The 17,776-nt window shown below is 49.2% G+C and overlaps 1 protein-coding gene across 1 annotated transcript in view; it reads right to left on the bottom strand.

The window, feature by feature from the left end:
* Window positions 1-799: 799 nt before the first annotated feature.
* Window positions 800-17,776, bottom strand: part of LIG3 (ligase III, DNA, ATP-dependent) — a 23,774-nt gene continuing 6,797 nt past the window's right edge. The window contains exons 3-20 of the mRNA XM_012648625.1: window positions 15,214-15,266; window positions 14,794-15,034; window positions 13,975-14,126; window positions 13,117-13,283; window positions 12,918-12,995; window positions 12,267-12,435; window positions 10,526-10,681; window positions 8,491-8,622; window positions 8,108-8,187; window positions 6,944-7,031; window positions 6,489-6,566; window positions 6,091-6,214; window positions 5,347-5,489; window positions 4,929-5,003; window positions 4,357-4,503; window positions 3,627-3,834; window positions 3,095-3,216; window positions 800-1,920 (exon numbers count right to left, since the gene is read on the bottom strand). Coding sequence (XP_012504079.1) covers window positions 1,687-1,920; window positions 3,095-3,216; window positions 3,627-3,834; window positions 4,357-4,503; window positions 4,929-5,003; window positions 5,347-5,489; window positions 6,091-6,214; window positions 6,489-6,566; window positions 6,944-7,031; window positions 8,108-8,187; window positions 8,491-8,622; window positions 10,526-10,681; window positions 12,267-12,435; window positions 12,918-12,995; window positions 13,117-13,283; window positions 13,975-14,126; window positions 14,794-15,034; window positions 15,214-15,266 — 2,447 coding nt within the window. The 3' untranslated portion in view covers window positions 800-1,686. The remainder of the gene's footprint in view (window positions 1,921-3,094; window positions 3,217-3,626; window positions 3,835-4,356; window positions 4,504-4,928; window positions 5,004-5,346; window positions 5,490-6,090; window positions 6,215-6,488; window positions 6,567-6,943; window positions 7,032-8,107; window positions 8,188-8,490; window positions 8,623-10,525; window positions 10,682-12,266; window positions 12,436-12,917; window positions 12,996-13,116; window positions 13,284-13,974; window positions 14,127-14,793; window positions 15,035-15,213; window positions 15,267-17,776) is intronic.

Below are 17,776 nucleotides of genomic sequence, written 5' to 3'. Positions count from 1 at the left end.
TCTCTACAAAAAAATAGAAAAATTAGCCAGGTGTGGTGGCACACACCTATAGTCTCAGCCACTGAGGAGGCTGAGGCAGGACTGCTTGAGCCCAGAAGTTCAAGGTTGCAGTGACCTATGATGACACCACTGCACTTTAGCCTGGGTGAAAGAGTGAGACTCTGTCTCAAAACAAAACAAAAAACTGACCTTGACCCTTAGGCGTCAGCAGGACTGGGACTTGGAAGCCAGTTTATAGTTTATAACCATATGGTGTCCTGATGAGCCTGCGCTTAGAATGTGAGCTGAACATGCAGATCTGTGGTCGTGGGTTCTGAGGTTATACGCCAGGCCCCCCTCTCCTGGGCAGGGTCTGGACATGCACACCAATGGCAATGTTCCAACTCTAGATAACTATGTGCCAAACTGTGTGCTAAGTGCTTTACAGAACATGTCTAAGGACATATACAGTAATCCTGTGATTTAGGTACAGCGCCTATCCCCATTCTACTCGGAGGAACTGAAGCTCAGATGTTAAGTAACTTGCCTAAGGTTACAGTTACTGAGTTTCAGGGCTCCGAATTGAACCAGGTCTGTCTACACCTGCACCGTCCAGTGTGGTAGTCACGAGCAACATGTGATCCTGTGAAGTTCAATTAAAATGAGAACTTCAGTTCCTCAGCTGTGCTAGCCGCATTCCAGTTGCTCAACAGTCATCCATGGTAGTTTGATTGGGGTATTTCCACTGCCACAAAAAGTTTATAGGTCAGGCGGTAGGGGTCATGCCTGTAATCCTAGCACTTTGGGAGCATTGCTTCAGCCCAGGAGTTTGAGGCCAGCCTGGGCAATAGCCAATAGAAAAAATTCTATGGAACAGCAGGTACCTACACTAAATTGTTGTCTTTTTGTCCTTCAAATAAATCAGCCTCAGCTGGCACAGGAGCAGTTCTTTGTCAGGCAGGTTGTATAGATCTGTTCTGAAGTGTGGGCTTTTATTCTTAAAGAGCAGTCTTATTTCCAGATTTTGGGAAGGCAGATCTTCCTGGAGCCCTCTATCCCCCCAGAGGGGCAGCCCAATAACCTCCCTTTTCTTCACAAGGGCCACACTTCCTACCTGATCCTAGTCCCCGCCCTTCAAACTGGGGATCCTCGCCCTGTAATCGGAGAACACAAGAATCGTCATAGAAGTTCATTTTGTTCTCTTTCAAACGAGGGTTTACTCCTGGCAAAAGGGGCCAGGGTGAATACAAGTTCTACTAAATATAAGAAACATTTCTGAGGGCAGTCCTTTAAATACAACTTTTTAAAAGGGCAGGCAGGGAGGGAAGACTTCGTGGACAGGGCTTCAATAGCCCAGCCTTTATTCCTTAATCACTACGGAAATTATAGGGGTACAGGTGGGGAAGGACAGATACCTATAAGATACTTATATTTAAAAACAAAAACAACCCCTAACCTTTTCAAAGAAAACAAAAATGACAGCCAGCACCCAGATCTGAAAGTCCTATTTAAACTAGCGAGAGAAACTGACTTCACTTGTGGTACCCACAGCAGCTAATTCCTGGTCCAGAAGACACCATGGAGGATTGGTGGGTTTTGAAGAAGCCCATTCCCTGTCCTGTTCCTGTCTGCCTGCCTTCAGCCTGAGCCCAGTGCAGCAGTGTGGTGAGGGCGAGTGTGGCCCAAGGGAGACGGAGGGCAGCAATCCTAGCAGGGAGCCACCAGTCTCCGTTTCCGGATACATGCCCAGATCCACTCCGGGGAGACCTGCTGGGCCTCAGGGTTCTTGTCTCTGCTACCCAGCACATGTGTGGCTGAGGCCATGTCAAATTCCTGCACCAGGTCCCCATCAAATGCCACAAAGTAGCGTCTGAGACGGTTGAAATCCGGTGTGGAGGGCGGCAAGTAGAGCCGCACCCCGGTGAAGATGTCCAGCAGCACCTGCAAACGCAGAGGGGTCAGGGCGGGGTCGGGCCTGCACTGGGTGCAGACGGGTCTTCACCCAGATGAGCACAGGACAGAGCAAGGAGGGAGCCCCGAGTTAAAGACACAAGCAGACAGGGTTTGCTGGAGAAAAGGCCACATGCATAAAACACCCCTACCCTCCAGTCACTCCAAATTACCAGGACTGACACTGCCCTCCATCCCTGCCTAGAGGAAAAGGAGAGAGAAGGCATGGGCCTCGACATTCGGGACTTGGAGATGAGAAAAGTACATGTCTCCAAGAGCCATCCAGTGGCTGGTGGTCAGGCAGGGCTGGCTCTCAGACTCAGTGATGTCCCCTGAGATCAAACGGTCCACTCTGCACAGCTCGCCAGACACAGGGCCAGGAGTCCTGCTCATTGCTATGGATGGGTTCAAGGGCTTCAGGCAGGGAAGAGGGAGATGGGAAAGGGAAAGGTTTCTATTGGTCTGCTGGGGACTGGCTTCCGGTCCTGAGTTGTCAAACTTCTGCGTTTACTTGGGTGGAGGTGGGGAGAGTAGGGGCACAATGACATGTGTGATCATATGTTTATTTCCCTATCTGCACTTTGGGCCATCAGCTCCCCCAGAGTTGAGCCAGTACTCAACCTAGTTCTTGGCCTCAGTAGGTGCTCAGTAGATGTTGCCAAGCCCAAGACTGACAAGCGAGTGTAAAAGGGAAAAGGCTCCTCAGGTGGGACGAGAGTCATCAAGCCAGTGCCCTCTCCCCGTCTCCTCGCTGGCTGGACCTGCTCCCGCCCTGACCACAAACACACTGCTGCACTCCCACACCCAGACTGGGCTTTCTCCCATTTAATGTCAATTGTGACTTGGGCCCAGCAGCTGGGTGGGTCCCTGCGGCCTCTCCTGGCTAGGCCGGGCTGCTCTATCTCCTGCCTGCTGGCACAGCTCTCCTTCCTCTCTGCTTGCTGGCTGGCCGCCTCTGCAAGGCAACAAGAGGGCACAGGGTGGAGCAGCAGCACTGCTGGCCTTGCCCGTGACAGAGAAGCAGCTGTAGGCAGGGAAGGGCTTTAGCCAGTGTTCCCCAAAACACCTTGGCTCATCTTCTTTCAAAGTTCATGTGCAGAGGGTTGGGAACACAAAGCCCTGGGCCAAACTGGCCTATCTGGTGTGTTGCTCTTCTTACCCTCACCTTTGTTTGGCACGCGGTCTCATCAGCAGCTTTCCGCTTTTGCCCCACTTTCACTGGAGAAGACGTCGTGGTCAGCTTCTCTCCCACTTTCACAGGGGAAGGCTTTGCAGTCAGCACGCTGCCTGCAGGACAGAGTTCGGGGTAAGAACTAAAAGGGTAGGAATTGCTGACAATGGTCCCTGAAGTCAGGGGCAGTAAAGGGAAGGTCCAGGCCCTTCCTCTGCTATGAGCGTGGGTGAGGGGGAGGGAAGAGTCGTCAGCTAAGCCCTTAGCTCAGAAGTGGCTTATGCCCTGCTTAGACTGGCTCTCCCAGAGCACTGCTTTATTCAGGGCTGCTGAGCAGATACGGGGTGCCCAGCAGAACAGCTTCTGGCCCACGGCTGGACACACACCAGGAATTCAGTCAATGTTAGCTGCAGTGAACACAGATAATGTGATCTCAGAGTTGGAATGTGAGACGGGGTCCCTGCCCTCGATCTCGGCCCCTGACACCACCCTCTTTGTCACCCCACCCCTCTTCGCTTATCCTTACCGCCTTTGCTGCTGGGGTTACTCAGCTTCCCTTCTGCTTTCCTGGCACTGGCAGAGGGCTTGCTGGGGGAGGCTCTGGGGACCTTGCGGGGCACAGCAGACCCTGAGGTGCCCTCGTTCTCTCCATTGCTGCCCCCTGTAGTAGAGCTCCCCTCATCTCCAGCCACTACAGTGAAGTCTGCCTTCTCCTTGGACAGCTGGTATAGTTCCTGAGGAGGAAGGAGAACTCTGGGTGGTATCACTCCCTTCCCAGACACTGGCCTCCGAGGCGGTGTGTGTGGCTGGGAACAAAGGGGTAAGAAAGACAAACGGCAGGGGAAAGGCCTTGGCTTCCTTGGCACTATTCCAAAGTATGGCCCCGTTACCTGAGTAATCAGGGTACAAATCCTTGTTCTGTGTACCCCAGTTCTTAATCAGCAAAGGTAGGTACTACAGCCTGGGGCAGCCCCTCACAAGGAGGCTGTTAGAGCAAGCCCTTGCTCTCCAGACCAAAGGCTGCTCGGCGAGGCCTGACAAACACAAGGCTCTCTACTTGGAGACGGCAGGAGGAAGAGGCCCACTGCTGTTGCCCGACTCGGCACTGTTTTGTCTCCATCTCCAGTTGCCCTCCTTGCTCTGTCTCAGTGGAATGGGGGAAAGATGACAGAGGACATGTGGACAGTCCAGATGCCCAAGGTTCCAAGGCCAGGAGAGTGGGGTGGAGAACACACATACAGCCTAAGAACTGGCACCTTGAGCTGGGGGAGGTTAGTGGCAGATTTCCAGTCCTTATCGTCACGGATTCGGGTGCAGCGAGGGAATCGGATGGAGATCCCATCAGCAGTGTGAGCCTCAGATTTGGAGAATTCAGCCCCTGTGATTTCCCACACAGCGGCCTTCTGTCAGGAGTAAATCAGGCAGATCATTGTTAAGAAGAAAATATCTCCCCAAAAGCTAGAAGCAACACGAATAGTTAAAACTACAAAAGCTTTGGCTGTCAGCTGGGAGACTTGGGTTCTAATCCCACTGCTGCTGCTGATGCTAGGTGACCTCAGGGAAGTCCCGTCTCCTCTCTGCAACTCCTTCTGTCAGTACAAGAACAGACTGGGCCAAGCTGCTTCTAGAACAGACCCTCTGTGCCAAGGGGATGGTGTTCTCCTCTTACAGTGTTGGCTGGTCGTCCCTGTACCTGTCACTTGGCTGAAAAATCCAGATCCCCATTGCTGGGTGGATTTTCACCGAGAATGAGATGGCTTCTCTGTGGCACTGGAGACCCTGCAAGCTAACTCTGTGGCTGAAGGACCCCAAGCCACTGGGTTGATACCTTTGGGTCTGGCACGATGAAGTCAGGATAGTAGATCTTGTTGATCTTCAGCCAGCTGGGTATTTTGCTGGGATCCTGGAAGAGAAAAAGGTGCTGCTCTGGGTTGTTCCTAAGCTGGAACAAGGCTTAAATCCCTGTTCTTGGTAATGAGACCGTGAGATGTGACTCAGCTAAAAAGCCTGACCTTCATCCCAAGTGATTCTCCCTGCCCAGAGGGAGTGTGGGCTACAGGCCATGCAGGCCATTTTCCACAAGGTGGGCACTCGGAGAGTTTGAGGCCTAATCCTGCTCCCATGGCCAAACAGCAACCCTCCTTTCTGGGTAGACAGATAAATGATACCTGGAGTCCCCAAAGCACAGCCTATCTCATTAATGATGGTCAGTCCAGAGACCGGGGCCAGCCAGGTCCCTTCCTTACCTTGCTGATCTTCACCATGTCCAGTTCCTTCTGTAGGCGGGCAAGTGTGGCATCATCATGGCCTCCTGAACACTTGGTGACCGTGCACCACTTCTGGCTGCTGGGGTCATAGCAGCCCATGAGGAAGATTGACATCATGCCGCCTGGGAGGGGAGTGTGGGCTGAGTGTGGGTTGGAGGGAGCCACCTCCGCCAGCCCCAAGAGCCCAGGGAGAGGGAGCCCGGTGGAGAGGAAAGGGTCTGGGCCTTGGCGTCAGAGTGCCAGAGCTCATTGCTGAGGTCTACATCTTATTAGCTGGGTAACACAATCTTAACCTTTACGAGCCCCAATTGCCTCTTCAGCAAATTAGGGATAATCACACCCAACGTGTTGAGCTCTGGGGAACTGAGAAGTGCCCAGCACATAGTAGACTGCCTAAAAGTATCAGTTCCTCAGATGCCAGCTTGCTTTCCAGTCGGGAAAGAGATTTTCCCTGAGGAGGAAGCTGTCAGGCCCTGAAGAAATAATTGGAGCTTCTTTCCACCAGCCTAGCACAAGGTGTTCTTGCCTGACTTCTCCCTGCTTGTGTGCAGCTCTCACATGTCCCTGCCTGAGGTGTCTCAGGCCAGCTTGGAGCCCTAGATCCCAGGACTTTAGAAGTCACGGCAGCCATGCTGGCAGATGAAGCCAGTAAAAAGGTCAGCCTGTATCTCAAGCGGTACCTTCCAAAAGAGTACCAGCCCAGGGGCCAGGGACTAGCCTGACCTTTGTTCCCTTGCCCATAGAAGGCCCCGAGGACCACCAGGTCAGCTGTGTCGGCCATGGCCCCCTCGTTCAAATAGTCTTTCTTCACTTTCAGCCAGTGCCGCTTCCCAGGCTCATATGTACCCTGAAGGGAGGCAAAAGAGAGACCACACACCAGAATGAAAACTCTATGAGGATGGCATTTACCCTTCACCGCTACACACTAGGTCTGTCACAGTGCCCAGCCTGCTCTGGGAGCAGCCCCCGGACACTAAAGGACGCACAGAAACATCCTCCGGAACAGACCTGCCCAAACCCTGGGAAGGCCCCCCTCAGGACCCACCCCCAGGCACCTCGGACTGTCACCACCATCTCCTGGCCAGGGCTGGAAAGGAGAAAACAGGGTGTAGCCGCCTTACCTTCACATCCTTCAGCACCAGCCCTTCCAACCCCTCCCGGATCACCCGGTTTATCATGTCGGCCAAGTCTGAAGCTTTCTGAGGGACGAGAGGAGAGATGTTGCATAGTGTGAGAACAGAGAGTGGCACGGGAGTGAGGTGGGGCTTGTTCCTTTTTGCACACTAGTCAAGTGCCCACTGCCAACATCCTGACTTGAATGTAAGGGACAGCGGGTTGTAAAGCAGGGAACCTCTCATCCCAACCAGAGAGCTGCTGTGGCTCTGAAACAGGGTGCTTACCTAGAAGGGGTTTTCATCCCTGCCCTCCTGGGTGAAGACTAGTAAAGAACACACACAGCAGTCATAGGCAAACACAGCAGCCCCCGTAACAGAATTAAGACTCACACTTGACCCAAGGGGTTCCTTGCCCTGCTTTCAAAACACTAGACCCTGCCTAGGGGAGGGTCTTCGTGTACCGTGACTCGCTTCATTTCCGAGAACATGATCCGGTTTGGAATTTCAACCATGTTGTCATGAAGAAACTTCCGCCGCTCACACAGAGGCCTGAGGGGAACAGGAGAGCTGAGGTTAGGCCAGGGTCCTCCTACCTCTGTTAGGAATTCAGAGGTAAGGGGCACAATAGTAGTAACTGCTGCTTAGAGGGGGTTTCCCATGGATTAAGGCTCTTATGTGCAATAGTTCTGCTGTTAAGGGCTACAAGGGCTCCATTGTGACCGAAGATGGACAATTGTGAGTCATGGCACAGAGCCAATTCATAGCTGTAGTTCCTATTTCTACTTCATCGAGCCAAGGGAGAACTGGCCTCTAGCCCAGATTGTATAAATTCTGGTCCCACTTGAAAAATGACTCTAATTCTGATTTTTTATCCCCTGTGCCCTGCTTTACCTCAACCCCAAGGCTCGCTGGTCCCTGGGTCAGCACGCTGAGACAGATCTCAGGACCCAAACCTTAACTCCTGTCCTACCAGTTCTTTCTCTTTTCTGCTCCCTTCCCCTTCTACAAGCAAGGACGTGGCTGCTGCAGAAGGAACAGGTGTAGGGATACATTTCTAAGTATGGGAAGGGCCAACACTGGTTTCTCAGGCCCAAGCATAGTGGTAGTTCTCCCCCAAATGGTCTTCTATAGCCTCCTCTACCATCAGGAGCTTCCTGCTGTCAGTCTCTTTTGAAATCAAAACCTCTGAGCTGAAACCATCTGTCTTATGACCCCAGGGGTGTTACTGGAGAAATAAACTGAAACTCCACTGTGTTCATAGTCTCTTTGCTTTAGTAGAGAAACATTTAAAAGAAAAAAATTTTTTTTCTCCCCTAACCACTAGACTACCAGGAAGTAGAGAAACTTCTTTGGGGGTTTAGGTTTCCTCCATGACTTAAGCTCTCAGAGATGAGACACAGTCAACATATGGGGTTTTCCAGGAGGAAAATGGGGAGATGACTATAGCACTTGTGCTCTCTCTCAGCTCCCTCCTGCATTGCCCCTGACAAGCTCCTGGGCACAAAGGCATATGTGCCAGCCTGTTACTTTCCCTTTTTTCCAACCTGAATCCCCTCACCTCCTCATCCAGGAAATGAAAATAGATTCCTGGCAGTTGCTGGGTTTAAAGATGCTAACCAACTCACCTGTCCATCAAGCTGACATCATTAAAGTAGATACAATCAAAAACAAATAGGCAGACATTAGCATCTTGGAAGGCAGCTTTCTGTAAGGGAAAATGAGGTATTAGGCACAAGAAGGACCAAAGTCACAGGGCGTGAAAACACGGTCTACTTCTGGAGGCCCTCTGAAGCGCCCGATGGGAAAGTCCTATCTGTGCTCTGAAGCCCCTGGGCCATAAGGGCACTCAGTAGATGGTACTAAATGGAAACCAACTCGAAAAGGCATCAGAAGCAAAGATAAGCTCCACCCTACATGACATATTCTCTTTTCAGACTGCAGCACACACATGCATGCATGTGTGCACACACATACATTCATTCTTGCACATATAACCCTTGGCCAGTACCTTGTGTACTCCTAGAGTCCCAAAGGGCAATGGTTTGCCTGTCTTGTTGTCAATCAGGAGCACCTCAGAGTCCAAGATCATGCTGTGTCCCCCGGGAAAAGCCTGGGGGATGTAGTCCTTAAAGTGGGCCACCTGGAAGCAGAAGTGTAGCTTTGACGAGGGACGAATGGGCAGCAGGGACCAGAGCCAAGCCATGGAGAGCAAAGCCTAGGCCCCAGAAGGAACATAGAACACCACTATAGAAGGCCAGCTCATGTGCGTATCACGTAGGTAGGCCCTGTCAGCCAACTGGACAGGAAGAATAAAATAAGCTATGTGTTTTAGTACTTCTGTCTGGGTCAGAAGTCATGACCTGGAGATTAGCCCATGCTGAGTCACCTTTTATGGATGGTAGAGAAGGCAGAGTTTTGGAGAAAAAAAGAAGAAACTGACAGAGTGAACATGTGCAGGGAGGAGGTGGAGGTAGACAAATATGGGAGGGAGGGAGGAAAAGTGGGTGGGCAGAGTGCCTGTTGCAGAAGTTGGGTGGGTATCAGGCTGGGGTTGGACTGGGGGAGGACAGACAGGTTGGAAAGATGCAGTGTCCTCTCTGAGTGGAAGCTCTGAACACACAGCCATCTTCAGAGTAAAACAGGATGTTTGGAATTGGAGTTTTCCTGATAAGGGCAGAGCCCTAATATTTTGACAACTCCAGCCAGGGAGAGGTCCCTCTGTACCCTGAGGGACCTGTAGCCCCTGCCAAGTGATGCCAGCAATGGCGTCCAGAGAGGATAACTGGCCCAACTTCTCACCTGGGCAGGGCACATAGGCCATCACTACCCAGGATGCCTGGAGCAGGAACAGGAAAGGCCTGCACATCCACCCCATTCCCCTTCAATGCCCACCCTAGCCCTTTAAGAACCAAAAGCACAGGAGAGGCAAGGGATGAGTGAACACTGGGTAACAGAAAGTAGGAAAAGGACTAATTCTGGAAAGCTGTGCTCAAACTTCTTCCTGGGTCACAGGAGGTACCCATTTAATACCAACCTCACCAAAAGCAGTTCTTTGGCAATTTTACAGTGCTCCACAGAAAAGTAAACCTGCACTAAAGCTCCACGCAGAGGCCACTGCTTAGCTCTCCTCTCCAACACCTAAAACAAATGGCCTGATTGCTTTGTCTTCTGTGTTCCAGCAGGAAGGCAAGGTTGAGGTAAGCATGTGGACCACATAACACATTCCCCTGACCCCTGGGGCTCTGAGAAACTCAGTTGCTCTGAGACATGGAGTCTGAGCCACGAAAGAAAAAGACAGCAAGGACAGGAATTCCATCTGCTCACAAGCTATTGGAGCCAGATGTTCACGCTGCTTTTCATTGGAGATACCCCAAAGGCTCACAGTATCCCTGGGAGCTGAGAAGGGCTGAGGAATGAAGTGCTTAATGCCCCTGCTGATGAGGGCAGGAATCTAGGCTCCCAGATGTCCCCTGGGATTGTGTTTACATCAGAATGTAAACTTCACGAGAGCCAGAACTTTCGTCCATTGTTTTCACTGCCATATGGCGACTGACTACAACAGTGCTTACGCATTCGATAAATATTTGTTGAACAAATTAATGAATGACAACCTAACAGCCCCTTGTACACGAGCCTTAGTCTAGCTCGGGGGAGGGCTCAGCACGTGGAAATGCAAAAGACATGCAGAGCAATGCACCAAGTTCACTGTGCCAATACCACTGTGGGCGAGGGAAGTATCTCTGTCCCGTGGAGCTCTCTCCTGAATAACCTAAGTCTGGATTGTTTGAGTGTTCCTGCTGAGCAGTCCCTCATTATTGGAATTGATTCATTTATTCAGCAAATGAAAAGCAAACCCTTTGTCTCTGAAGTACTTAGGTTAGGGTTAAAAAAAAAGGAAAGAAAAAAACAAACCTTTATTGTACAGCAGAGCTGGAATGGCTATGGGACTCTGGCCCTGAAATTCTTTTTTTTTGTTTTTCCTAATTTTTTTTCCACCCTCTGGCCCTGAGATTCTTAGAGGCAGAAAGGGGAAGGACATATACCTTGTGAGGTAGGACGGGCTTGAGGCTGCGGCTGAAGTAGCTGAAGTGTTCCCCGTTCTTATGCACCTGGACTCGCTCGCCATCATACTTGATCTCGGAGAACATGCCGTTGGGACATTTCTTCATCGCGTACTCGATGGACTTGCAGGCCTCGGCCTTGGGGTGGGGAAAGCAAAGCCTGGAGACTTTCGGTGAGGGGCTGCTTAGCAGGGACAGCCAAAGAGCCTGGAACTGGGCTAGGCAGGGGCAGCACCTGGGTCCTGGGGACCGACTGTCCACAGTGTCTGGGGATGGAAAGGGCTGGACAATGTTGTATTCTGCCTATAAAACAGTCACCAGAGCTGACACAGAACTTGCATTTTGAGGAATATGAATGCTGTTCATTGTAGAATAAAATTCCACCGAAACAGAATTTAATTTTTTCCTCAACAATTTATGCTTGGCTCATTATTAAATACTGATAGTTATCTCAGCACAAGAGGTATGTATAAGTAAGACTAAAGAGTGCGCGAGACAGTGAGGCTGGCAGGGAGAGTGATCAGGGATCCCTAAGACAGACAGGACACCCAGATGCAGCAGTGCTCACTCACACAGCTGCGCCAGCCACACTCGAACGATAACAGCTACCATTTTTTTGGTACTTGTTAGATCACATACATAATCTCATTACATCCTCAGTGTGACGTCCTATGTGACAAATATTGCTGTTTTCACTTTATGGATGAGAAAACCGAAGGCCAGAGGGATTAAGTACTTGTTTAAGGTTACAGAGCTAGTAAATAGAAAGTTAAACAGCTAATAAACACTAGGAACGGGAGGTGAATCTTGGCTCAACTGCAAAGCTTGTGTGGTTAACCATTAGCTGTATAACCCATGCCACTCTTCAACTGGTAGGCTGTAGAACAGACTCCAGGAGGAATTCTTGTAAAAGTTAGGAAGGCCACTACCGAAGGTGACTGGGTTCCATCCCTGGGATGGAGATCTCACTATTTTGGTGCTGGCAGTCCCACATTCCTAGCAAGAAGAGAACACTTCCCTATTCCAAACACAGAACTCCAAACCAACGCTTTAGCATGACATACAAGACAACTTCAAAAAAAGCATGGTATACCACTGGAAAAACCCATAGGATCTCACAGTAGGCATGGCAGCGTATGCAGTGGGTCCTGTTGCACAGGAAAACTGATTACAGAAAGAAAATCCCCTTTCTCAAGAAATGAGCAGGCACCCAAGATGATCTCTGTCAGAGTTAGTCTTCATTCCTTAAGCTTCTTCCCTCTTCCCGAGTCACCTTGTCATAGGAAGCCTGGCTCTGCTACCAGCGCTCAGAGCTAGCTACTCTGCGGGCGGGCCACAGAACCTCAGGGGTTACTTAATACATCCACCTGTCTTCAGGTAAGATGACAGATAAAGCACTCTAGGCAGATGCCTCAGAGTCTCTGACATCATTCACACAAGGAGACTAAAGGCCCAGAGAGGTTAAGTAACTCATCTATGATTCTATAGCTTTTTGGTGGTATAGCTGCGACTAGAATTCAGGTCTTCCCACCAGATCCCCTGTCTTCTCCTTTGCCTTCAGTTCCCCATTGAAAAATGCCCTCTTGTACCTCCACTCTTCCTTTCCCAAACTTATCCAGTTAACGTGCAAGAGGTCTCAACATGCATGCCCTATCAGATCTCGCTCCGAAGGATGTGACACTCGGAGAGGTGGGGAGAGCAGGTGCAGGGCAGCGCTCCTCACCAGCATGGGCTGTACAGGTGTCATCAGCGAGGCCTGGACGCTCAGAGTCCGTCTCCGGCCAGGCTCTTTCTCCACCTCCTGCTCGTTGAGGAGGACCCGCTCCACCACATCCTGCAGGTTGCGCGAGGCTTTGAAGGCTTCATAGGCATTGGGATCAAGGGCGTCTAACCTGCCAAGGGACACAGGAGCAAGCAAACAAAACCAATGCCTTTGACATTGTAGCTTTGGATAGCAGCCTATCCTCCAAGAGAGGAGAAATCCCAATCTGTAGGGAAGGGGTTGTGTTCTATTATCTAAAGACCTTCACAAGGGGAGGAAAAAACGCTTGGAAAATTCAGCTCATTTGAGACACTGCCTACTTGGATGCTGCCTTAGTGAGGAAGGGGCTACAGTGGGCAAGAGACTCATTCTACTTAGCGAACATACTCCATACTTTCAATTATAACAACCCTATGAGGAAGGTATTGTTATCTCTACTTTACATTTGAGAAATGGAGGTGGAGACAGGCCAAGTGACGGATCAGGCTCCCATAAAATATAAGAAGGGGGAATGAGGATTCAAATCCATATCAGATCAGGACTCCAAAGTCCTGACACCAGCGGGGAACAAATGAAGCTAGCAGCTCAGGCTGTCAAGGAGCTGGTACTTACACATGTTTTGCACCTGAGTTCATCTTCAGATCATGTTTGATCAACCTGATGATGCACTTAAGGTCATTGGCTGTACACCTAGGGGGATGAGGCACATTCAACTTGGTCTCTGAAGACTCTGGACCCCCAAACCTTCCTTCCCAAGAGATTCCATCTCCCTAAGCCGTCCCCATTGGGCATGGTGAGGCAGCTCTCCTACCTGGAGGCGATGTCCTGCAGGGCCTGTTGCTGCTCATCCTCCTTGGTGAGCCTGGAGAGCCGCAGGAGGAATTCATCCACTTCCTGGATGGTAAGGAGGCTCTTGGCAGCTGGGGGGAAAGACTTGCTCTGCTCAAAGAAGACTCTGATTGTCTCTGACACGTCACCCTGTCTCCAAAAACCAAAATGCCACTGCTGCAACCCCGGGGTGGCCAAGTATATCCCTCAAGACCCAGGACTAAAGATGAACCAGGACATTTGAATCACAGCTCCTGTCCCAACTCAACATATGCACCTCGCTTCTTAGAGACTCTATTCCGTCCATGTTTCCTAGAAGTGGCATGTCTACCTACCACAGGATCTGCCCACCTGCCTAGGCTGAGAAGAGACACAAGAACTAATCCAGCACTGAGCCCATTTCAATTCTGCTTAAGAATTTGAACAAAAAGACAAATTTGTTATCATCAGACAACGGGGGTGCTTAAATGGAAACTTTCCATGGTGCCACGGCTAGAGTCATGAACAATCCAAAGCTGAATGTTAAGCCCAAGTTACAGGGGAAAAGAAGTAGAAAGAGAGTCCAGAACAAGAGCCCCAGGAGAGACAGAAGGAAGTCTCGAATTCTGACTTTTGAGAACCAGGCCTTTTGTGATTCAGCACTGGTACAGTTTCAGTCCCCAGACACTTATGAAATTAACAGCTACTGCCTCACATTCAGCTCCCCCCATAACGGAAGGTTGCTCAAATGGGTTTCAGTTGCCTGAAATAGTATGTGCCCCAACCAGAAAAAAAGAGGCTACAGGTGCCTGGCTTGGCAGAACTCCACCTGGAATGTGGCCTCCCCTCCCCTTCCTCTGACCTGCTCTAGGTCCCGTGCCATATCATCTGGGTTGCAGTTAAAAATGCGACTGAAAAGCTTCACAATCTGCTTGTCATTCAAGTTGTAAACACTCTTAATGACACCCGGCAGCAGCAGCTTCACCGTTAGGTACACATCACCGTGGAAACCATCTGGAGACAGAAGAAAGGAACTGAGAAATGAGGCTTAAACAAATAAATACATGAACTCAAAGAAGCAGAGACCAAAAGAGATCTATGTATGGCTGCCTATACTCCCACAGTACCCTGTGCATGTCACTACAGTAAGAGAGGCCTACCGCAGTGATAGGTGGCTGGTGGTTTATGTGTCTACCTCACCTTCAGCCCACGGATGAACTCCTGCTGGGCAAAGCTACAATTTTCAGTTCATGTGCCCAGTGACAAGCACATTACAGATTCTCAGTGACAATCTGTTAGATAAATGAAAGAAACAGAGTTGGAAGCTTCTATTCCAAGCTGTGCATATGATTCACAAAAACCTCATCAAAAATGCAGGACAGTGAATTTTCTTACTAGTCAAATAGGATGGATTTGTCTGGTTTCTTAGAGACAGAACAAGGGCATAGGAAGAAAGATGCCAAACTGCTCTGAGCAGAACTGCCTACATAATTTGGGAAGTCCAGCTTATGCAAATCCAAGTCCCCTTGTTCAAAATTATTAAGAATTTCAAGACAGCAACAGCAAGACATTAAACCAAACACGGGACCCTGTGCAACTGTACAGTTCACACGCTCATGAAGCCGGCCATGGCCCTGAGCTCTTCAGAGGAAAAGCTCATTCAGGATGCTCATGGCCACACCTCCTGCTGAGCCTTTCCGCAGGAAGTCCTGGATGATCTGGGTCTTTGTGTTGTAGCTAGGATTATCAGCCACCATGGCGCACAACTTCCGAAACTCCCGCAGCAGACAGTCCTTGTGCTTGGGGTCACATTTGCTTGAAGACAGACTTTTCTTAAGGACAGGGCTTGAGGGGGCTTCACCAGAGTTATTTGGCTTGGCTGATGGAGAGAGAAACAACAGAGATGAATTCATTTTGCCTTTCTGGAAAAGAAGAAAGGAAATTAACAGACATTCTCCTGGTGTTTTAACTTCACTTAATACCCCCAAATAGCCTTTTGGGATAGATATCATTATACTAGTCTTAAAGGTAAAGAAATGGAGGTCAAGTAGTTTCCCCAAAACTGACAGCTTTTAATGGTAAAGGAACAGGGCCTTCTCACAGCCAAGCAGAGGACCAGACTGATGTGCATCTCTTTGCAAAATATGTACACCACTGCACAAAAGAACAAAGGCCACAGCCATGTCAAGAGTGGTCAAGAGGACCTCAAGAGCAATGGTAAAGCTGACCCCAGAGAAGCTGTGATGAGAAAGGGGTAAGAAATCAACGGACATGTTAGTCAATTTAAAATTACTGCTATCACAGATTGTCAGAGCTAGAAAAAGCCTGAAAGATTATCTAGTTCAACATTCTTTTGCTGAGGAGGGCACTGAGGTCCGAGAAGAGCAGATGAATTCCTGGATCACCCACCTCCCTGGTGACAGAGCAGGAACAAAGATACCACCAAGAAAGTCAGATCTCACCAGCGCACTGCCAATATTCACACACCTTGCCACTCCAACCTTTCTTATTGTCAAAATAAAAGGCAGTCGAACAACAGGGCTTTCCTGCAGACACTTGAAAATAACTATGTACAACCAATTGGTGATTCCCTCTCACCTCCTTATGACCAGTTACAAAGCAAATTTTATTTTGCAAGTTTGTGGCAGAGCCATTAGTAAGCTGGCTGCTGATGCAAGCTTCTTCTTGTCTGGGCTTTGTAAATTATGTATCCATCCTTGGCCAGATATGGTGACTCATGTCTATAACCTCGGCACTTTGGAAAGCTGAGGCAGTAGGATCGCTTGAGGCCAGGAGTTTGAGACCAGCCTGGGCAACATAGTAAGACCCTGTTTCTACAAAATATTGTTTAAAAAGTTAGCAGGGCAGGGTGGCGTGTGCCTGCAGTCCCAGCTACTCGGGAGGCTGAGGTGGGAGGATTATTGGAGGTGAGAGGATAACTTGAGCCTAGAAGTCTGAGGCTGCAGTGAGCTATGATTGTGACACTGCATTCCAGCCCGGGTGATACAGCAAGATCCTGTCTCAAAAAAAAAAAAAAAAAAAGAAGTAAATAAATCCATCCTTATCTCCGACCTGGAGTCTAACTGTCTAAGATTTTAGCGGACAAAATCTCCAAAGTGATAATGTTCAGCCAGGTTGCAAGAACTAGAACACACTGTTTCTTTAGACTCATCCCAAATTCCATCCCCCAAATCAGAGCCCTTCCAGAAACATGTTGTCTTTACCATCACCTGGACTCTTCTGTATTTCTGTCTTTGGCCTACCATCAAACAAATCACAAACCTCAGAGTTTTTTTTTTTGTGGGGGGAGGGTAAGAGATGGGGTCTTGCTATTTTTCCCAGGCTGGTCTGGAACTCCTGGCCTCAAGTGATCCTCCTGCCTCCTTGGCCTCCCCAAGTGCTGAGATTATAGGTGTGAACCACCACGCCTAGGCTGCCTCAGAGTTTTAAAATAATAAAAATCCCATAGAGCCAGGCATTGTTTTTGCAATGTTATCTCCTACTGTCCTTGTGAGAACACTGTGGGGTGGATGAGGCATGGAGAAATGCAGCTTAAAAAAATAAATACATAAAGTCAGGAAAGCAGAGACTGAAAGAGATCTATATATGGCTGCCTCTGCACCCACAGTAGCCTGTGTATATCACTCTGGTAGGAGAGGCCGCTTCTGCTTTACAAACAAGGCCATAGACGCTCAGAGAGGTGAAGACTTAGGGCTCTCAGCTGTCAGGGAATAGTGCTGGGACCAGAACCCAAGTCTTCTGACCTTGGGTCTAGGCTTCCTTCAAACACATAAAGGGTCTTTCAATCCCCAAACAACTTCTGAGTTCAAGCAGTTTGGTTTTATTTATTTTCTTCAACTGAGTCAATGACAAGAATGTCTCCAAACAATAAAAGAGGCAACAGAGTGTAGGGTAAAAGAGCACAGGTACTGGAGTCGGACTTCAGCGCAAATACTAACCCCATAATGAACCTGAACTTCGACTTCCTCATTCATAAAAATGGGCCTCATGAAAGTACTTCCTAGCAGGGGTGGGGAACCTGCAGCCTGAAGGCCACATGTGGCTTTCTAGGTCCTTAAGTGTGGCCTTTTGACCAAATCCAAATTTTACAGAACAAATCCTTTCATTAAAAGGGGAGCAGCAGAGAAAGATGAAGCTTTTCTTGCCTCCTTTGGTGCTTAAAAAAAGAACAATCTTGAAATCAGAAGGCAGCAGGTTCTGCACCCGAAGAACAAATGAAACTACTTATGTAAAAGCTCCTAGTCTAGTATTATCTGATACAAAAGGCCAATAAATGATCCTGATCTCCTGAACTCCCATGTACACCCACATCCTAGCAAAGTTTTCCTGAATCTTGTCTATGAAATAGTAATTTTATATTTTACATAAAAGAAAAACCATTATGTGTGTGTGTATATATTGTAATGAAGAAAAAAAGTTAACACTTTACTGCTTGTCTATCCTGTCAATATAAATAGCCACAATCGGCTGGGCTCGGTGGCTCACGCCTATAATCCTAGCTCTCTGGGAGGCTGAGGCGGGCGGATTGTTTGAGCTCAGGAGTTTCACACCAGCCTGAGCAAGAGCGAGACCCCGTCTCTACTAAAAATAGAAAGAAATTAATTGGACAACTAAAAATATATAGAAAAAATTAGCCAGGCATG

This window comes from Propithecus coquereli, unplaced genomic scaffold (genome assembly GCF_000956105.1).
Source record: "Propithecus coquereli isolate 6110/MARCELLA unplaced genomic scaffold, Pcoq_1.0 Scaffold291, whole genome shotgun sequence".
Taxonomy (NCBI): Eukaryota; Metazoa; Chordata; class Mammalia; order Primates; family Indriidae; genus Propithecus; species Propithecus coquereli.
Note: the sequence above shows the minus strand (reverse complement) of the source record. Positions and strands in the feature narration are given on the sequence as shown.